At 41.3% G+C, this 23,179-nt stretch overlaps 1 protein-coding gene across 1 annotated transcript in view; it reads left to right on the forward strand.

Annotated features, from left to right (window-relative positions):
• The window catches only part of LOC109918735 (nuclear GTPase SLIP-GC-like), a 140,931-nt gene that overhangs the window by 51,339 nt on the left and 66,413 nt on the right, over positions 1-23,179 (forward strand). The window contains exons 2-4 of the mRNA XM_048612969.1: positions 7,590-7,697; positions 17,985-18,093; positions 20,764-20,986. Coding sequence (XP_048468926.1) covers positions 7,590-7,697; positions 17,985-18,093; positions 20,764-20,986 — 440 coding nt within the window. The remainder of the gene's footprint in view (positions 1-7,589; positions 7,698-17,984; positions 18,094-20,763; positions 20,987-23,179) is intronic.

Genomic DNA, 23,179 nt, shown 5'->3' on the forward strand with positions numbered 1-23,179 from the left:
GAAGGGTCACTGGACCCGAAACGTTAACTCTGTTTTTTTCTTCACAGTTGCTGCCAGACCTGCTGAGCTTTTACACCAACTTTGTTTTTGTTCAAATGCCTTTTCCTATTAAGAAAATAGTATTATGCCTCTATTCTTCCTTCCAAATTGCATAACCTCACACTTTCCCCATTTTACTCCATCTGCCACTTATTTGCCCACTTGGCTATCATATCCAAGTCCTTCATCAGCCTACCTGCTTTCTCAACACTACCTGCACATCCACCCGTCTTTGTGTCATCTGCAAATTTGGCATAAATACCCTCAGTTCCTTCATCCACATAGTTAATGTTTGCCGTGAATAGTTGTGGTCCCAATGCTGACTTCTGCAAAACTCCACTAGTCATTGGCTGCCATTTTGCCACCCCTTTATCCCCATTCTCTGCCTTCTGCCAGTTAGCCAATCCTCTAACCATGCCACTACCTTGCCTGTACCACCATGGGTCTTGTCTTATTTAGTAGCCTCCTGTATGGCGCCTTGTCAAATAGATCATGTCTACTGGCTCTCCTTTGTCTAATTTTCTTGTTACCTCCTCATAGAATTCTAATAGATTCGTCATGCATGACTTGTTCCTGACAAAGCCATGCTAACACCACCCTATTTTACCATGCATTTCCAGGTACTCAGCATTTTTATCAATAGACTCTCAAATCTTACCAACTACTGAGGTCAGGCTAACCAGCCTTTAGTTTCCCATCTTCTGCTTCCCTCCCTTCTTAAACAGGGATGTTACATTAGCCATTTTCCAGTTCTCTGAGACCCCTCCCTGACTCTAGTGATTCCTGAAGATCACCAGCAATGGTTCTACAATCTCCTTAGCTATCTCCTTCAGAACCTGGTGTGTAACAAATCCAGCCGAGGTGATTTATTCACTTTCAGACCTTTCAGCTTCCCCAGTACCTTCTCCTTAATGATGACCACTATACTCCCCTCTGCCCCCGACTCTCCAAGTTCTGGTGCGCTGCTTGGTGTCTTCCACTATAACTGATGCAAAGTACCTATTCAGTTCCTCTGCCATTTCTTTATTTCCCTATTACTGCTTCTCTGGCCTCATTTACAGCATCCAATGTCCACTCTTGCCTCTCTCATCTTTTTAGAGATCTTAAAAACAAACTCTTCAAATCATATTACTTGCAAGCTTATGATTGTTTTGTCCTCTCTCACCTCATTGCTTTTTAAGTTATCGTCTGCTGGTTTTCAAAGATTTCCAAATCCTCTGCCTTCGCACCGATATTCACTATATTGTATGCTTTTTATTTTGTTTTTATGCTGTCGTTGACTTCTCAAGTCAGCCATGGTTGTCTGATCATCCCCTTAGCAGGTTTCTTCTTCCTTGGGATGAAATTTTGCTGTGCCTCCCAAATTATTCCCAGAAACTCCTGCCATTTCTGCTCCACTTGTCTTCTCTGCTAGGCTGCCCTTCCAATCAACTCTGGTCAGCTCGTCCCTCCTGTCTTTGTAGTTACCTTTACTCAATTGTAATACCCTTGCATCTGATTCAACCTTCTCTCTCTCAAACTGCAGGGTGAATTCTGTTGTATTGTGGTCTCTGCTATTTTGGAGTCCCCATTGATTACTCTAATAGTGTCTTTCTTACATGCCTTTTCTATCTCCTTATTTTCTTTCCTTCTCTGATTATTGCTACCCCATCCTGTCTACTACTAGGAGGCCTGTACAAACTCCCATCAGGGTCCTTATCCTCTGTGGACTTCACGTCTACCCACAGAGATTTTACACCTTCTGAATCTATATCATTGTTATTGCTTTTATTTCTTTTTTTCCGAACAAGGCAACCCCTCCACATCTGCCTGTCCTTTCAACATAATGTGTATCCTTGAATATTCAGTTCCCAGCCCCGATCACCTTGCAACCATGTCTGTGATACCCACAACATGGCACCTGCCAATTTCAATCTGCATTACAAGCTCCTTTACCTTGTTCGGTGCATTTAAGTATAACACCCCAAGGCCTGTGTCCCATGGATTTGAATCTGTTTTTTGCGCACCAATCTTTGAGCCACATGTTTACTTCTTTAATCTTGTTGATGCAATTGCAATTTGTTCGTGGCTGAGGTATTAATCCAGAGATTATTACCTTTTAGGTTCTGTTTTTTTAAATTTAGCTCCAAGCTTTTCCCTCAGCAGAACCTCTTTCCTCTTTTTACCTACATCGTTGGTACCTATGTGGACCATGACAACTGGATCTTTCCCCTCCCAATCCAAATTCCTCTGCAGCCCAGATGAGAGATCCTGAACTCGGGCACCAGGCAGGCAACATAGCCTTTGGTACTCTTAAACCTGGCCACAGAGTCATAAAGTCATACAGCACAGAAACAGACCCTACGATCCAACTCGTCCATGCTAAGTTTCCCAAACTAAACTAGTCCCATTTACCTACATTTGGCCCATATCCCTCTAAATCTTTCCTATTTATATATCTAGATAACACAGTGTGGAGCTGGATGAACACAGCAGGCTGGGCAGCATCAGAGGAGCAGGAAAGCTGACGCTTTTCTGCTCCTCTGATGCTGCCTGACCTGCCGTGTTCCTCCACCCCACGCTGTGTTATCTCTGACTCCAGCATCGGCAGTCCTTACTGTCTGTATTTTTATACCTGTCCAGATATCTTTTAAATATTACAACTGTACCTGCATCTACTACTTCCTCTGGTAATTCATTTCACATATGAACTACCCTCTGTGTGAAAACATTGCCCCTCAAGTTCCTTTTAAATCTTTCTCTTCTCACCTTAAAAATATGCCCTGTAGTTTTGAACTCTCCGACCCTAGGGAAAAGACCTTTTCTATTCACCTGATCTATACCCCTCACGATTTTATAAACCTCTATAGAGGATCACCCCATAACCTCCTAAGCTTGAGTGAAAAAAAATCCCAGCCTACCCAGCCTCTCTTTATAACTCAAACCCTCCAGTTCCAGTAACATTCTTGTAAATCTTTTCTGCTGACCCTCTCCAGTTTACTAATATCCTTCTTATAGCAGACCCCGGAACTGTACACAGTACTCCATAAGTGGCCTCACCAATGTCCTGTATAACTGTAACTTGCATCCAACTCCTATACTCAATTGTCTGAGCTATGACAGCAAGCATGTCAAACGCCTTCTTTACCATCCTGTCTCCTGTGATGCAATTTTCAAAGAACAATGTACCTGAACCTCTCTGTTTGACAACTCTCCCCAGGGCCCTACCATTCATAATATAAATCCTGCCCTTGTTCATCTTACCAAAATGCATTACCTCGCATTTATCCAAATTAAACACCATCAGTCACTTCTCAGCCCATTGGCAGAATTGATCAAGATCCCTTTGTAATCTGAGATAACACCAATATTTGGTGTCATCCACAAACGTACTAACCATGCTTCCTAAATTCTCATTCAAATCATTTATATAAATGGCAAACAAAAGTGGACCCAGCGCTGATCCCTGTGGAACACCACTGTGCTCAGGATTCCAGTTCGACAAATAACCCTCTACTGCCATCTTCTGTTTCCTACTGTCAAGCCAATTTTGTATCCATTTAGCATGCTCTCCATGAATCCCATGTGATCTAACTTTACTAACTAGTCTACCATGTGGAGCCTTGTCAAATTTGATGTAGACAATATCTACCGCTCTGCCCTCATCTATTTTCTTGGTCTCGTCCTCAAAAAATACTCAAGTGAGTTTGAGAGACATGATTTCCCATGCACAAAGCCATGGTGACTATCCTTAATCAGTCCTTGTCTCTCCAAATGCATGTAAATCTTTCAGAAACCCCTCCAACAACTTACCCACCACTGATGTCAGATTCACCAGTCTATAGTTCCCAGGCTTCCCCTTGCAGACTTTGTTAAATAAAGGCACAACATCTTCGAGTCCTCCAGCGCTTCACTTGCGGCTGTAGATGATACAAATATCTTTGTTAGGGGCCCAGCAATTTCTTCCCTAGCTTCCCAAAACATCCTTGGATACACTTGATCAGGCTCCGGAGAGTCATTCACCTTTGTTTTTTAAAATGTCCAGCACATTCTTTTCTGTAATGTGGACTGTTTTCAAGATATAACTATTTATACCCCCAAGCTCCTTAGCTTCCCTGTCTTTCTCCACAGTAAATACTGATGCAAAATATTCATTTAGTATCACTCACATCTCCTGGGGTTCCACTTATAGATGACTTTGTTGATCTTTAAGAAGCCCTATTCTCTCCATGGTTGCTCTTTTGATCTTAATGTAATTGTAGATTTTATTTTAGAATCTCCTAAAACACTATCTGCCAAGGCCCTCCTGATTTCACTCTTAAGAATGTCCCTGTTCCCCTTATACTCTTCAGAAGATTCACTTGATCTCGGTTGCCTACACCTGACATATGCCCCCTTCTTATTCCTGACCAGAGCCTCAATTTCTTTATTCATCCATTGTTCTCTATTCCTACTAGCCTTATCCTTCAATCCAGCAGAACAGTGTCTATTCTTCTGACTATAGTATCCCTGGTTACAACTACATTTCTCTTTTCTCCCTACTCTTGGATGGCACCCTATACCACTGCTGTGGTCAGTTTGCCCAACCTTCCTACAACCTCACGCTAATCTACACAAGAGCAAGAATCTTAGACCTGTTAGACAAGCCCAAACACTGAGGCTCCTTCAGCACTACCTCCTGAAACCCTTTACCAGCCTTACTTGTAGTCATACCCTCCTATTCCTGATCACTGACCAAATTTGTAGTTGTTAATCTAAGGGATGTGACTGCCTTCTGAAGTACAGTGTCCAGGTAACTCTTCCTTTCTTCGATGTGTCACAGTGTTTGAAGCTGAGCCAACTATGAGCCAGAGTTCGTCAAGCAACCAACACTTGCTACAGATGTGGTCGCTATGACCAAAATAGGGTCCACCAGCTCCCACATCATTTGGCCTGGCATTTCTATTCTTAATACTTAGTCCTTAATTTGATTTTTAGAAAGTTCCAACTAATCTGTAATTATTTCCCCTATTTACCTAAAATCTGAAAGTAACTTATAATAGATAGTCAGATTGGTAGCTATCACTAACCAATGAACTTAGTTTTTCTGTGAAGTCATTCTTTTGTTCTTGGACCCTGATCCTGCACTTCAATTATGCTGTTAAAAAACCTTACAAACTATGAGCCGAGAAAAGCAAGCAAAAGCGCCTCTTTCCCCTCTGCACTGAATTCCCGTGTTGCCACCAAATTCCCTGAACTGTATACTCAGTCAAGCTGTGACTCACTGTGGATGGGATCTCTCTGTCCTGACCGTGCGAAGCTTACTAGTATAGTAGATTAGGGTGGCAGAGGGTAAAAAAAACAGTGAATATATGCCAGTGAGTGCAAAATCAGTAGTAGGGAAACAATTGGAAAAAGTTCTGAGGAGCAGAATTTATCTCTCCTTCGAGAGAAAAGTATTAGGAATATTCAGTGTGGCTTTGTCAAGGAGAGATCATGTCTAACAGGGTTGATTGCAATCTTTCACTGTAAAGACTGATGCAGAATATCTAACTCCTCTACTTTTTCTTGTTCTCCAAAAGCTTCTCCCTAGATTCATTTTCTAAGGGGCCTATGTTCACTTTGACCTCTGTTCCTTTCCATATGTTTTAAAGAAGCAGCTGTCAGTTTTTATAATCCTCACTAGTTTGCCCTTTGTAGTTTTATTTTCATTTCGTTATTACCTATTTAGTTCTCTTTTGGATTCTGAATTTACCTGAGTCTTCAGGGCTATCACTGACTTTTGCCTCCTTCTTATGTTTTTTCTTTAAACTCCTTAACTTCCTTGGTTAGCCACGGTGAGTTTATCCCTCTCAGAATCTTTCCTCCTTATTGGGATATATTTTTGTTGAGAGCCATGAATTATCTCCTTACATGTCCGCCACCGCTTGCTTACTGTCATTTCTGCTCATCCATCTGTCCAGACAGCCTGGGAAAGGGACTGAAGGCAGTCAGTAGTGGTGAATGGTTGTTTATCAGACTGCAAGAAGGGATATAGTGGTGTCTTCAGGGATGGATGCTAAGACCACTGATCTTTTTGGTTACTATTATAATGTAAATCTGGGTATAAAAAAAGTAAATCAAAGTTCACAAATGATAAAATGTAGAAAGTAGTAAGGCTGGAGATAGACTGCTGAAATGAGGAGACTTGTGGCAGATGAATGAAATGCAGAGATGTGTGAAAATATACATTTTAGTAGGAAGAACAAGGGGATGCAACATACCACAAAAGGGTCCAATTTTAGCAAGTGCAGAAGTAATGAGACCTGGGGCTGTTCTTACACAAATACTTAAATGTGATAGAACAAGTTAAGAAGACTGTTACAGTGTAACAGGATCCTTGACTTTATAAATAGAGGCAGTTAAAACAAGAAAGTTATGTAGAACTCTTTACAGGCTTCAGCTTGAGTATTGTGTTCAATTCAGGACGCCATACTTTGAGGGCGGTGAAGTTAATCACAAGGATGCAAATAAGATTAACTTGAGTGATACCTTGAGTGGTGCCGTCCTCGATAGTGTAGTGGTTAGTATCCCCGCCTGTCATGTGGGAGACTGGAGTTCAATTCCCCGCCGGGGAGATTCTAGATGTTCAGGACACTTGTGGCACCATGGTAGTGTTGCTGCCTCTGAGCCAGGAGGCCCCAGGTTCAATTCCCAGAGGTGTCTAATAACATCTCTGAACAGTTGTTTAGAAATATGCAATGCTTGAACCAATGTCCGTGTAAACAGTAACCCACTTTTAGGGGCGGCACGGTGGCTCAGTGGTTAGCACTGCTGTATCGCAGCCCCAGGCACCTGGGTTCAGTTCCATCCTCTGGCGACTGTCTGTGTGGAGTTTGCACATTCTCCCCATGTCTGCGTGGGTTTCCTCCAAGTGCTCCAGTTTCCTCCCACAGTGCAACGATGTGTAGGTTAGATGGATTGGCCGTGCTAAATTGCCCGTAGTGTTCAGGGATGTGTAGCTTAGGTGGGTTATAGGAGGATGGGTCTGGGTGGGATGCTCTGATGGTTGGTGTGGACTTGTTGGGCCGAAGGGCCTGTTTCCACACTGTAGGGATTCTATGATAAGGAACTGTGGTTGAGTGTCAGTTATGGAGAATCTGCACTTGTTCTTTAGCAAGGGGAGATTTGATAGAGGCTTTCAAAATCATGAAGGATTTTAATTGAGTAAGTAACAAGGAACAATTGCTTGTGGCAGAGGGTTGGTAACTTGAGCTCATTTAAGCTCATTGATAAAAAGAACCAAACACAACATGAAGAAAATATAATACTGGTATGGCAGATTGTTCTGATCGAGAATGCACTACCTGGAAAGAAAGTGCATACCCATTCAAAAGTAACTTTTTCCAAAGGAAATGTTGTTAAGTACTCTGAGGAAAGTTCTCCGGGCGATGGAGAAACAGCAGGGGATTGGGAGAACTTGATCAAAGAGCCAGCACGGGCACAGAGGATTTAAGGATCTCCTCCTGTACTATATCATGCTCTGCTTAATAGATGATAAGAACAGTTGTTGATTATGATATTGTAGTTTTAAAATATATTAATCTTCCAAGGTGCCGAAAGAAAGCTGACCACTGAAACACCAACGGAAAAGAAACAAAGAAAGCAAAAAATCAAAAGCCCTCATATCACAGCAGAAGATTATAAATTGTGGAACAACTGTAAGTGTAAAATTTGGGACCAATTAACTGACACAATGGAACGAGGATAGTTATTCTTTTATGAAGTGGCAAGTTCTAATTTTATTAAAGAACCTGATAAATCACAATATTAGATGTAAAAATAAGAGCAAAAGAATGCAACAGGACCCCTTAAACTTGCTTCTCCGTTCACTAAGATTATGGTTAATCTTCAGTCACTAATCTAGTTTCTTGCATGATTCCTGTGGAGCCCAAAAATTGTGCTGATCTCAGGTTTGAATATTCTCAATGATTAACATCTACAGCTGTCTAAGGTAAAAATTTCAAACATTGCTGATTCATTAAGTGAAAGCCATGTACTCGAGTTCTAGACTGGCCAGAAAGGGCAAGTAGTGTCTATCAAGCTCCTTGAAAATCTTATCTTTCAATGAGATCATTCATTGTTTGAAACTCCATAGAATGTATGCCAAGTTTACTTTACATGTCCTCATAGGACAAATCCTCTGACTCTTGGAATCAATGTACCAAAGAGCTGTTGCATCTCCTCCCAAGGTAAGAATTTCATTTTCTTAGATATGGACATCAAAACTGTGTACCTAGGGCTCCATGTGGTCACAGCAAAGCCCTCTTTGTTCATGCATTTCAAAAATTGTAAAACTGGTGAATGACATATGTTGTTCTGATTCATCTTGTATGTCTGAAAAAAGTGTTACAGTACATTCATTTCCAAGAATTTATGGTTTTTTACTTTAGTCCATAGGGGATAACAAGCTATTTTCTTTTCATATGCATAAGCAGAAATAATAGGTTAACGGGAATGAGAAAACTTTTAAAAATGAACATCATTAGAGGACAAGAACTAAAAAAAATTAATGGGCTCAAAAACCAACAAATTCCTTGGGTATAATACCTACAGTGTCAGCATACAAATAGGCCCCTTGGCTCACTATGTCACCAACAAACACCAAACCACACTGATCCCATTTACCTGCTCTTGGTCCTTAGCTAATATGCCCAGGCATTTTAAGTGCTAATCCAAATGCTTCTTAAATGTTGCAAGAGTAGTTGCCTCCAGCACCCTCTCGGGCAGCACCTTCCATACTTTTAGCATCTTCTGGGTGAAAATTATTTTTTTATGATCTCCTCTAAGTCACATACCCTTCACTTCAAACTTGTGCCCTCTGGTCTTAAACACATCTGCCATGGGGAAAAGATTCTCACGAACTACCCTGTCTGTGCCTCGTAATTTTGCATACCTCAATCAGATCCGTTTCCCCCTGTCCCTTCCTCCTCTGCTCTGAGGAAAACAAACCCAGCCTATCAGTCTCCCCTCATAACTGAGACTTTTCATCCCAGGCAACATCCTGGTGAATCTCTTCTGCACTCTCTCCAGTACATTCATGTCCTTCTGATAGGGTGGCGACCAGACTGAGACCATTATTCTCACTATCAACAACACCATCAATTTTTGTGTCATCTGCAAACTTGCCAATTATATCTTCCACATTCATAATCACATCTAAGTCATTAACGAACATAACAAACTGCAAGGATCCCTGCACTGATCCCTGTGGTACACAACTGGCCAAAGGCTTCCAAACACAATATACAAACATTTCTGCACTATCAGCATCCTATTTGCAAGCCAGCTTGGATTTAGTTTGCCAACTTGTCTGAGTTCCCATGATCCTTTACTTTTTGGATCAGCCTTCCATGTGGGACCTTACTGAAACTCATGTAACGAACATCAACTGCACTACTCAATATATTTAATCACCTTTTCAAAAACTCAAGTAGATTAATTAGACAGAACCTCCTTCGGACAAATCCATGCTGACTATGCCTGATCAATCCTTGCCTTTCCAAATGTTGAGTAATCCTGTTCTGCAGAGGTTTTTCCAATTTCCCTACCACTGACATCGGACTAGTTGGTCTGTAATTACCTGTCCTAACCTCGCTGCCCTCCTTGAGTAAAGGAACTACATTAGCTATCCTGCAGTCATCCAGCACTTCACCTGTGGTCAGCCAACTATTAAATATCTCCTCCAAGCCTGAGAAATCTTCTCTCTTGCCTCCCATGGCAGCCTGAAATGAATCTCATCAGGCTCTGGGGATTTATGCATCTTTATGCCTACTGAAATATCTAATATCTGCTCCTTATTAATCTTAACATGTTCTACAAGCCCACAATCCCAACTGAAATGTCTTAGCTACAATGTCTTTCTCCTCTGAATACAAATGAGAAATATTCATGGAAGACCTCAACTACATCCTTTGGTCTTTAATGGGCCCCACTCTTTCTGTAGTAATCCTTTTACTCTTACTATACTTATAAGCTGCCTTGGGGTTTTCCATGATTCTATCTGCCGGGTATTTTGTGGCCCTGCTTTGTCTTCCTAATTTTTATTTTTCAGCATACTTCTACACTCTGTGTACTTTTGAAGAGCCTCCCCTTTTTTTATGTTCTCTATTTAACATACTCTTTCTCCTTTTTCTTTATTAAACTCTTACTATCCCTTGATATCCAGGGTTCCCTGGATTTAGAGCATAGAGCCATAGAATAATACAGCATGGAAACAGGCCCTTTGGCCCAAACTGGTCCATGCTGACCATGGTGCCCACTCAGCTAGTTCCAATTGCCTGCATTTGGTCCATATCCCTCTAAACCCTTCCCATCCATGTACTTATCCAAATGTTTTTCAAATGTTGCTATTGTACCTGCCTCAGCACTACTCTCCGGGTGAAGAAGTTGCCCCTCAGGTTCTTCTTAATTTTTTTCCTCCCTCACCTTAAACCTATGCCGTCTAGTTTTCAATTCCCCATCCCTGGGGAAAAGACTATATGCATTCATCCCATCTATGCCCGAAATGATTTTATACACCTTAATAAAGTCACCCCTCATTCTCCTACGTTTCAAGGAATAATGTCCTCTACTGGCCAACCTTTTCCTATAACTCAGGCCTACTAATCCTGGCAACATCCTTGTAAATCTTCTTTGCACACTTTCCAGTTTAACTATGCCTTTCCTATAATAGGGTGACCAAAACTGTACACAATATTCCAAATGCGGCCTCACCAATGACTTATATAACTTTAACATAACGTCCCAACTCCTGTACTCAATGCTTTGACTGATGAAGGCCAGCTTGCTAAATGCCTTCTTCACCAACCTGTCCACCTGTGACACTGCTTTCAACGAACTAGTATTTGTACTCCTAGGTCCCTCTGTTCCACAACAGTCCTCAGGACCTTTTCATTTACTGTATAAGTCCTACCTTGGTTTGACTTTCCAAAGTGCAACGCCTCACACTTATCTGTATTGAATTGCATTTGCCAATCCTCAGCCCACTTGCCCATCCGATCAAGATCCCTCTGTAATTTTTGATAATCTTCCTCGCTATCAACGATACCTCCTAATTTTGAATCATCCGCAAACTTACCAATCATGCCTTGTATATCATTTATGTAACTAGCAAATAATAAAGATCCCAGCACCGATCCCCTGTGGCACACCACTAGTCAAAGGCCTTCAGCCCAAGAAACCATCACCCTGTGCTTCCTACCGTTGAGCCAAATTTAAATCTGATTAGCTAGCTCTCCCTAGATCCCATGCAACCTAATCTTCATGACTAGCTTGCCATGTGGGACCTTGTCAAAGGCCTTACTAAAGTCAATATGGACGACATCCATGCCCGACCCTTATCTATCCTGTTAGTTACCTCTTTGAAAAACTGTAAAAGATTTGTCGGACTTGCCGCCCTTGCCCTTCACTTTTACAGGAAGATACTAACCTTGAATTTTCACTGTATTACTTTTAAAAGACTTCCACTTCCAAGTGTAGACTTAACTTCAAGTAGCTGCTCCCAGTCTGTTATCCAGATATGTTTGTCTAACGATGGTGAAATTGATCTTCTCCCAAATTAGACACCTAACCTGCACCATCCTTATCCCTTTTCATAATGACTTTGAAATGTACACATTTATGGTCACTATCCCCAAAACGCTTGCTCACTGAAACTTGAACCAAATAAATAGCTTTATTCCTTAGGATTAAGTCTAGCACTGCTGTATCTCTAGTGGGACTATCTGCTTACTGGCACTGAAAGCTCTCCTCGATGGGTTTTAAAAATTCCGCCCGGTCTAATCCTTTCAGAGGAAGGTGGTCCGGTTAATGTTAGCAAAGTTGAAATCTCCTACAACAGTAAGCCTGTTTTCTTGTACCCTCCTGTGATTTGACCACATACTTGCTCCTCTTTCCCCTTCTGATTATTGAGAGAGCTGTACTTTAATCCCAGCAAAGTAATCACCCCTTTTTTTTCAGGTTTCTAAAAGACTCTTTTAGCACATCCTCTCTCATTACCACAGTGATGTTAACCGTATATCCTGGGTTTCTAAAAGAGGTGACTACAGAGATATTGGATGCATTGCCTATTTTTTTCCCTTTATTTACGAGATGAGGAAGTCACTTTCAGGCAGTATTTATTGCCGAGAGGGCAGTTGAGAGTCAATCACATTGCTGTGGGTCTGGAGTCACATGTAGGCCAGACCAGGTGTGGATGGCAACTTCCTTCTCTAAAGGACATTAGTGAACCAGACAAATTTTTCCGACAATCAACAATGGATTCATGGTTCTCGCTAGATTCTTAATTCCAGGTACTTATTGAATTCAAATTCCACCATCTGCTGTGGCGGGATTCAATCCCAGAACATTATCTTGGCCTCCGGATTAACAGTCCGGCTATAGTACCACTAGGCCATTGCCTCCCTGCTTGTGATCTTTTAAAATTCATTATGTTCCACAATGGTCCCAGCAGCTTGGAAATTAGCAAATTAACACCACTATTTAGGAAAGGATTTATAACACACTATTTATAACTCACCGAATCTATACATCTCTGAACACTACGGGGTAATTTAGCATGGCCAATCCACCTAGCCTACACATCTTTAGACCTGGAGGAAACCCACGCAGACGTGGAGAATTTGCAAACTCCATACAGACGGTCGCCCGAGGGTAGAATCGAACCCAGGTCCCTGGCACTGTGAGGCAGCAGTGCTAACCACTGAGCCACTGTGCCGCTCGTTATTGTTTAAAGAGTCAACCATATTGCTGTGGGTCTGGAGTCACATATATGGCAGAGCAGGTAAGGATGGCAGTTTCCTTCCCTAAACCCATTAGTAAACAATCAATTCACAGTTAGACTCTTAATCCTAGATATTTATTGAATTTAAATTCCGCCATCTGTATTGGCAGGATTCAAAACTGGGTACCCGTGTCTCTGGATTAACAGAGCAGTGATAATACCATTAGGTCATTGCCTCCCCTAAAATGCCCCAACCATTGCAACCTGCTGTGTATCGAAAGAGATTTAAACACAGTTCAAGTTGAGTCCAAGATAACAAGGTGTAGACCTCTAGGCCCGAAGCGTCAGCCTTCCTGCTCCTCTAATGCTGCTTGGCTGCTGTGTTCATCCAGCTCTACACCTTGTTATCTCAGATTCTCCAGCATCTGCAGTTCCTACTATCTCTCAAGTTGAGTCCAGGTGCCTTTAAGTGGAACGACCTTTGTTTTTTCAGAAATGGCACCTGATGAGAGCCTTTGAAAATCTCCTTGTTCTAGATTTCCCACCTGAAGTTACAATATCCACCCTCTCTATGCCCTCATGATCTTGTACAAGTTAGCAAGTCCCGTCAAACCTTTGCAGTTCCAAGAAAACCGACTGGTGCCTATCCAATGTTGTCTCAGCTCAGACACACCAACCCATGCAGCATCCTGCAAAATCTCCTCCACACCGTCTGTAATGCTTCCTATAACATGACCAGAACTGCATGTAATATTCCACCTGTGGCCTAAACAGTATTTTGTACACGATTACAGCAATTAGGGATGGGCAATGAAAGCTGCCTAGCCAACAATGCCCTCATCCCATGATTGAATAAAGAAAAAAATCCCGAGAAGGGTAGATAGAAGATAGAGGAGGTGATGGCCTAGTGTCATTATTGCGAGACTATTTATACAGAAACTCAGCTAATATTGTGGGGATCTGGGTTCAAATTCCGCCACAGCAGATGATGGAATTTGAATTTATTAAAAAAGAAACTGGAATTGAGAGTCCAACGATGATCATGAAACCATTGTCAATTGTCAGAAAAAACATCTGGTTCACTAATATCCTTTCGGGAAGGCAGTCTGCCATCCGTACTTGGTTTGACCCACAGAAATATGGTTGACTCAACTGCTCTTTGGACGATTAGGGATGGACAATCAATATTGGCCTAACCAGCGACGGCCTCAGCCCATGAGTGAATTTTTTAAAAAAAGAGAGAAGGGAGCGGAGTACCTGGAGCAAGACAGCAGCACCTAATACAGCTGGCTGGTCCAGTCCAATTTGTGGCTCAGACTTGACTGACCTTGTTTTAAGAAACATCTATGCATGAAATCATGACAAAAGAGGTAGTTGAATGGTCAGCCATTCTCTGAGGGTTGTTAGTTTGTGAAATTTTCTTTCTTAGAAAATAGTAAATTTGAAGGTTGCATTTTGTTCCACAGTTCAAGCCACCTGGACTTATTTGCTGTTGTTTCCAGTGTACTAGTCCTTTTCTCAATTTTGTTTGGTTACCGTGACCTATAGCCCCCCTTCACTTCATATACTCCTCTATATTCCATCTGGAAATTCTGAATATGATTCAGGTGTAGGTGTAAGTGTAGGCCACTCAGTTCCTTCAGTCTATTTGGTCATTAATTAAAACAACCATGATCTTATGGAGAGCCTCCATCCACTTTCGTGTCGACCCCTAATAATATTTTTATCGCCTTGCTAAAGAAGAACCAAACTGACTCTGCTTTAAAAATATTAAAGGACTTTGCTTCCACCACCTTTTCAGGAAGTGAGTTTCAAAAACACTCAACTATCTGAAAGAAAATTTTGCCTCATCACTATTTTCAGACAGTGATCCCATAATTTTTGATTCTGCCACACAAAGAAACATTCTCTCCACAACTACCTTGTCAAATCTCTTTAGGATCTTATATTTCAATCAACTCACATTTTACCTAGCCTGTCCAATCCATCCTCCTACGACAACACCCTATTCAAGTAAACATTCCCTGAACTGCCTCCAACACGTTTACATCTATCTTTAAAGAAGGTGATGGATACTGTGCACTGTACTCCAGATGTGTTCTCACCAGTGCCTTGTATACTGAAGCTCAACCTTTTTGCATGCAATTCTGCTCACAATAAATGATAATATTCCATTTGTTTTCTTAATTACTTGCTTACCTGCTTACTAATCTTTTGTGTCTCCTGCACAAAGAAATCCAAGTTCCTCTGCATCTCATAGGAATCTTCGACCATGTAGATAACATGCTTTTTAAAATCCTTGCTGATGAATGGACAATTTTACATTTTCCCATATCATACTTCATTTGCTATATCTTTGCCCCTCAATCTGTTAGAATCTTCTTGTGTTCTCATCACAATATACTTTCCACCCAATATTTTTGTTGTCAGCAAATTTTGCAGCTATACCTTCCAGACCTTCATCTAAGACATTTTATATAAATTGAGGTCCCAGCACTGATCCCTGAAGCGCACCACTTATTAAACTTGCCAACCTAAAAAGATTCATTTATGCCTCTTCTCTGCTTTCTGTTAGGAATGCATATATTTTTTACAGCATGGAAAGAGACCCTCTGGCTCATCATGTCCATGCTTGTCATCAAGCATCCATCTATATTAATTCCATTTTTCAGCACTTGGCCCTTAGCTTTGTAGGCTAATATATTTCAAATGTTCATCTAAATAATTCTTAAATGACTAATTTAAAAATTACGGTGGCTTAGTGGTTAGCACTGCTGCCTCACAGTGCCAGGAACCCGTGTTCAATCCCACCCTCGGGCGACTGTCTGTGTGGAGTTTGCACATTCTCCCCATGTCTGCATGGGTTTCCTCCCACAGTCCAAAGATGTGCAGATTAGGTGGATTGGCCATGCTAAATTGCCTGTAATGTTCAGGGATGTGTAGATTAGGTAGGTTATAGGGGGATGGGTCTGGGTGGGATGCTCTGATGGTTGGTGTGGACTTGTTGGGCCGAAGGGCCTGTTTCCACACTGTAGGGATTCTATGATTCTATGACTTGAGGGTTCCCTTTTAGGCAATGACCCTGTGGGTAGAAAGGTTTTCATCAAATCCCCTCTAAACATCCAACTTATGTTAAAAATGGCCACTGGTATTGATCCCCAGTCCTTGAGGAGAAAATTCTCACTATCAACCCTGTCTATGCCCCTCAGAGCTTTGCACACCGCAATCAGACCCCTCCTCAGCATTCTCTGCTCCAAAGAAGGCAACTGAGTGTCTCTAATCTTTTTTCGTAGCTGAAACAATCTAGCACAGCTAACACTGTGTGAATCCCTTCTGCACCTCTCTTGTGCAGTTGTATCCTGTCTATTGTGTATCAACCAGAACTGCAGATAATACTCCAGCTGTGGCCTAAATAACATTATAAAAAGGCCTTGGCCCTGTATTCAATGCCTTGACTAATCAAGGCAAATTTTCCAAATGCCACCTTAACCACTTTGCCTATCTGTTGAGTTGCCTTGAAGGATCTATGGACATGCACACTATGGCTCCTCTGATCCTCTGTACTTCCAGGGTCCTACCATTCAACATCTACTCCCTTACCTTGTTAGTCCTCCCCAAATGTATTGCCTCACACTTTTCAGGATTAAATTCCATTTGCCACTATTCAGCCTATCTGACCAGCCCATCTATATTAACCATCTAGTCCAAGGCTTTCCTCCTTGCTATTTAGCACAACACCAGTTCTTAAGTCATCTATGAACCTACTGATCAAACCTTCTGTATTAGTATCTCGGTCATTAATATTCATTAAAAATCTACAGAGGATACTGCACCAAACTGCCACTGGACGCAGGCCTCCAAACAGAAAAGCACCCTTTGACCATCACTCTCTGCTTGCTGGCACTAAGCCAATTTTGGATCAAGTTTGTCCTGGATCCCATGAACTCTTAGCTTCTTAACCAGTCTGCCATGAAAGATATTATCAAATGACTTACTGAAGTCCACGTAGACTATATCAACTGCACTATCCTCATCAACATAACTAGTCACCTCCTTGAATCATTCAAATTTGTTAGACATGATCTCCCTCTCCCCTACAAAGCCATGTTGTCTATCCTTGAATAATCCTTGCCTCTCTACGTGAAGTTAAGTCTGTGTCTCAGAATTTTTTCTAATAGTTTTCCTACCTCAGACCTAGTTTCCTGGTTTATGCCTACCACCCTTATTAAAGAATGATACCATTAGAATGTTAGCCAGCCAATCCTCTATAAATGTCAATGTGATAACCCCTATAGTGTGAGCTTTTGTTTTCTGCAATAACCTTTGCTGTAACACTTTATCAAATGCCTTCCCAAAATCTAAGTATGGTTCATCCACCAGTTTCCATTGATCACTGCAAATTAACTCAAACATGGTAATATTCAGATTATTCCCAGTGTTTGCGAGTGCAGAATTTAGAAAGATGGACCAGCTGAAGAAATGTTGCAGATGGGAGAGCCTTAGACCCTGAACTGTTGGGACAAGTTTTGTGGCACATGTGATTTGTACAAATCACCAGTAGCAATCTGAAGCCAGTATCATGCACACCCACAAGCTGTTCAGCTATCCAGGTGCCAATGAGTCAATTGTTGTCAGGTGGATAGCCTTTGTCTCCCACAACTGGTCACAACTTCACAAACAAATCAGCAATCTGTGGTTAGCTTAATCTCACTTTACATACATCCTCTGGTGCTGGCCTGTCTACAAACAGCCACTGCTAGAAAAAAGCAGCAGTGTGAGCACAACTTGCAATAATTTTCGCGAATTTGCTTTTCAAAAGTGCAAGAATTTCTTCCACAATCATTGGTCCACAATTAAAACTATAGAGGCATGGTCTTTACAGTGTGTATGGATATATGATTTTTGTTTATGTACATCAATATTTGAAAGGGCAGTGAGCTGTAACTTCAAATCCTTTACTATCTTGTTAAAATATCAGTCCTTATCTTGCAAAACCACCCTAATCCAACTCCTGATCAACCCTTTCAGCATCCTGGACACCAGCCATAAATAGTATCAAACGGGATCTACCACAGAAAGCAAAAGGGTAAATTGTAAAGAGTAGATTTCCATGCTAAAGTGACTATGTGGAGAGATTTTAATATCAATTTTCCACTGTCTGAGTAGTCTGTTGCTTGCTGTTGGCTGCATTGATTTTGAATTTTCAAGTACTTTAATTTATTAGGTGACAGATGGGAAGCAGAAACAAAGAAAATTGTTGAAGCAGTGCTAAAGAAGCTGGAGGAAGTCCACCCGAATGATCCTAATGAAGGGAACTTGCTGCTTGCCCTCAAGTATGTATACCACAACATTGGATATCAACAGAAAGCAACACAATATTCGGAACTGCTTTTATGTGTCCAACACAATTATTTTAATCTACTTCTTAAAAATTCAGTCAGGTTTCATTTGGCTGATTCAGTTAGGTTCCACATTGGAAAACGTTGGTGCTGGATAGAGTTGATGTAGAGAAGATGTTTCCATAGAGTATGATAGATTGGGACTCAAGGGCACAGCCTCAGAATGAAGGGATGACCATTTAGAACTAAGGTGAGGATAAATTTCTTCAGTGGTGAATCTGTGAAACTCATTGTCACAGAAGGCCATGGAGGCCAAGTCATTAAGTGTATTTAAGAGAAAGATAGACAGGTTCTTGATTAGTAAGGGGATCAAAGATTTTGGGGAGAAGCCAGGAGAATGTGGTTAAGAAATACATCAACCATGATCAAATGATGAAGTGGACTCAATGGGTCGAATGACCTAATTCTGTTCCTGTGTCTTATGGCCTCTTCACTCCCTCCTTCAGGCATTACTTCAGCCAGTTTTTTTCCTTTGGGAGTGCTTGCAGTCAGAATATACCTCTTTAATAGGTGCAGGATACCTCTTAGTAATGATGTGAAACCCTGCTCCCAGACTAACCTTGCCATGCAAAGGCAGCCATGTTTGGTAACCTGGTAATTGATAAAATGTAATTTCACGAATAGAGGCATAGTAGGGGACCTGTGTGACCACACAACTGTCCAAGTGCCATGAACCTAATTATAACAGCTGCACCCACCATGATGGTCACTTGAGGTTTGCTGTTTCTTTAGCCCATCAACAAACAACTGGTGAAAGTTCTCACAACAGGAAGTGGCATGATCTCTTAAATGGAATTATGAGTCAAAAGTCACTCTACAGTTCTTAGAACGTGAAGTCAACACTCAGCCTGACGCTCTGAAAGTAAACAGCCAGCAAGCAACCCGCCTGAAGTCTTCAGCTATCACTCCAGACCATTAATTGGACTGTATTGAAAGCTTGCAGTTCTCTCTCTCCCACACATTCTCTCACTGGCTCCATTACCCTGTTCAGCAATGTGTTCACCTCGACTTCATTCCCTATCCTTCCTGACTACCATCTCGCTCCCTGACTTTTCCATCCTCACCCATATCACTCCCCTCCTTCCCTTCTCTCAAGTCTTTGCTCACTGGAAGGGTGATAGAAACAGTGAGCAGAAGAAATGGTTAGCAAAGTTGAAAGTGACAAGCTGGAGGTGAGTTGAGTTACTGAGTCATTAAGAATTAGTCAGGGAAGTCAGGAGCCAGTTAAACTAGTGATATAGTCATTCTGTTGCAGCTGGTTCTATAGACTTATTAAAAGAAGTTTGATCCTAGACATTTGGCACATTGAAATCAAAGGGGCATTTCTGAAGAATCTGTGAAAAAGTTTGGATTCCAAGCCCACATCTCCAAACAAAAATGTAAAGGTTCTTGCAGCTCTTTGTTTTGAGCTCGCCAAATTCAAAGCAAAGAGTTTTGTCTTGAGCCATTTGCACCAATTCAACTTTTTGTCTGTCAAATGACTAAAAAACAAACTACAACATAAACACTAAAAAATGCTTCTCTCATGTATGATAATGTTATGGACCTGTTACTGACCTTAAAACCTAGGGGTTAGAAGTTCAAATACCACCATTTAGTATAAAATTGAATCTGGTAAATCTTATAATTTGAGGATTAATATGTTACTGTGTCACCTTTGGGGGTGTGATTCTTTCCAAAGACTATTCCTACAGTAATTTTAGCAATATAACTATATTTGTTTGATTATTGTTTACTGCTTTTGTTTATTCTGGTGGTACACATCCACACATTCCCCTGAATCAGGTGAATATAACAAAATCCGTTCTGCATATGGTTGAAGAAAGTTGTCAGGTAATGCTGATTTTTGGACATCATCAGATTTCCAAGCCACCTTCTCTTATTTTTACATCCCATGCATGATTCTTTCACATTTTCTTTTTGTACCTCATTACTTACTTAGAAATTTTTTCAATGGCTGTCTCAGTCTGCTGGATTTCTACTTTCCCTTGAATTTTTAGAAATCTTGGCTTGATACTTCATACACTTTTCCCGTCTGTTTACTATAGTAACTTAATTGCACAAGTGGAGCTTCTGCATTTTGAGTTTTGTAGTAGTTCTGTATCATACCAAATGCTTCCTACTGACTGAATCACAAAGTGAGAAAAACATATTCGCACAATGAGCAGTTCGGGTCCTTGGAAGTGTGGTGGATGTAGGTTTAGTTGAGGCATTGAAGAAGATATTATGGTTGATTGTTTCTACTGAAATATGAAAAGGAAGAGAGAAGTCAAAATGAACATAGGCTCCTTAGAAAATGAATCTGAGGAGATTGTAATGTGAACAAGGGAATGTTAGAAAGAGACCATTTGGTCCATCGAGTCTTCACTGACCCTCTGAGGAACTCCCACTCCCACTTTTTCTTCCATATTTTTCTTTGTTGTTTAGCATTTTCAGCTTTCAAGTGTCTGGTCTTCATTTAGCAGCCCTGCTAAATTGTGAGAGCTTTATTCAGAGCATTATTGGGATGCATCAAACATGTCTAGGATTTGTATTGAAGCATATAAATCTGCCATGCATATTTCCTTTGTGATTTTTGGATCAAGCTAAAACATTTCTTTTCAGAAAAAAGATGCAACAGTTAAAGGAGAAATGTCTTCAGGAGAACATTTACATTGGGGTCTTTGGACAGTCAGGGGCTGGGAAAAGCTCCCTCGTGAATGCAGTTTTAAAGGAGCAGTCTCTGTTGCCCACATCATCGTCGGGAGCCTGCACATCAGCCATAATAAAGGTGCAATCTTACAGAAGTCGCAAGTTTAAAGCAGAGATTCAATTCCTCAGCGAGCAGGTAATAATCATCACAATAAGCAGGGACCCACTTCTGTTGCATCCTGTTAAGCTTTTATTTCTTGTCAGCCTTCAGTGCTTTCCACTCAATTCCCCCTCTTTAACACAGTGGGTTGAATGAGAAGGGGTGTGGACAGAGTGTGACTGGTAATATTCATACAGCTGAAGTGCCAGGCAATGACCAACAAGGGATCTAACCATTGCTCCTTCATGTCAAATTAATATCACTGTTAACTTCAGTGTCAACATTGTAGGAGTTATCATTGGTAACTGAACTGGATCAGCTAATTAAATATTGCTGCAAGAGCAGGTTCCAAGCTTAGAATTATATCATGAATAACCTAAGTCTTGTCTCCTCAAAGCCTGTCCACCATTGACAAGCGACAATTCAGCATATGATGAAAGACTCCACTTAACTGGATGAGTGCAGCTTCAACAACACTCGAAGCAAAGTCCACATTCTGTGAAATATTAATTGAAGTAGAAATTGGCTGCAGTCCTTTTTATCTTTGTTTCAGAAATGTGCTTAATGCAAAGCTATCAAATGTGAAAGGAACAAATACTAAGTTTACTTAAAATGTGATTATGGTAGAATAAGTTACAACGGACCAGGGGATATTGGCGAACAGAGGGTTATATTTGGGAAGTAGGGTTGTTTGGAGCTTGCAGTCAGGAGAGATCAGGGGATGAGGATGTGATCAGTAGTTGGGAAGAGCTCAGAAAACTTAGATCAGAGAGAGATTAGGGTTTTGGGGAGACATCAGAGGCCAGTGAGGGATTGTATATAGGGAGAATGATTGGAAATTGGAAATAAATATTGGGATTAGGAGGGTCAGGGAACAGTCTTGAGTTGGAGGTTTGTGTTTGGTTGGTAAGAAGAATGGAGGGATGTTGATTGTGGCTATTTAACTGGGAAGATTGGGGTGAAATAGTCCTGTTTCCCTCCCTTTCTCCATAGATAGGGCTGGAAAGGCATTGACAAGCGCAATGCCCTCCCCAATCTACTGGGTTTTCTCGAAACTAGCCTCACAGTCAATAGATGTAAAACTAGTTAAATTTAAGATGCGCAACGTTATACATATTTAACACACGTAAATGACTCACATGGCCCTAGAGAGATAACATATTTAATGACTTTGTTTTGTTATTTTGTCTCCCACCCTCATCCTGACTCTTAAAATGGCATGTTGAAGGCTGTTTTGGGGTTGGACACCTAGTTTTTGAAATGTTAGCTCCACTTCCTTATGCCCCTCACCTCTGTGTCTTGGGGATATAAATTACCGTGATTGTTTGAGGTATAAAGGCATGAAATAGAACTGACTTTAAAGTTTTTGAGAAGATTTGTAGCTCTGGTTGTGGATGAGGTTGTAGACTTGCTTGCCGAACCGATATATAGATGTTTTGTCACTCTGCTAGGTAACATCGTCAGTGCACCTCCGGTGAAGCATTGGTGTTCTGTCCCGCTTCTTATTTATATGCCTTGGTTTTCTGGGGTGGTTGGCATCACTTCTGTTTCTGTTTTTCAGTGGTTTGTATATTGGGTCCAGTTCAATGTGTTTGTTGATGGAGTTCCGGTTGGAATGCCAGGCCTCCAGGAATTGCCTGGCATGTCTCTGTTTGGCTTGTGCTATTATGGATGCGTTATCCCTGTCGAATTCATGTCCTTCTTTATCTGTATGTATTGAGACCAGTGAGAATTGGTTGTGTTCCTTGGTGGCTAGTTGGTGTTCATGTATCCTTATTGTCAGTTTTCATCCAGTTTGGCCTATGTAATGGTTCTCACAGTCCCTGCATGGTATTTTGTATATAACGTTAGTTCTATTGGTTGTAGGTATGGGGTGCTTTAGTTCATCAGTAGCTGTCACAGGGTGGTTGTTGGTTTGTGGGCTACCCTGATACCTAGGAGTCTGAGTAGTCTTGTGGTCATCTCTGATGTATGGTAGGGTGATTAGTGTGTCTGACCATGTTGTGTCTTCTTGCTGTGGTCTGTCACAGAGGATTGTGCTTTTTGGGTACTCATTCCTTTTAAAAACTCCATATAAGTGCTCCTGTTCTGCTTTGCGCAATTCCAGGTTGCTGCAGTGTGTTGTGGCTTGTTTGAATAATGTCCAGCTTCGTTTATGGGTGATGGGGCGGTTGCTGGTTTAATTAAATATCTGGTCTGTGTGTGTGGTCTTTCTGTATATGCTAGTCT

The sequence above is a fragment of the Rhincodon typus genome, chromosome 27 (assembly GCF_021869965.1).
Source record: "Rhincodon typus isolate 14 chromosome 27, sRhiTyp1.1, whole genome shotgun sequence".
NCBI lineage: Eukaryota > Metazoa > Chordata > Chondrichthyes > Orectolobiformes > Rhincodontidae > Rhincodon > Rhincodon typus.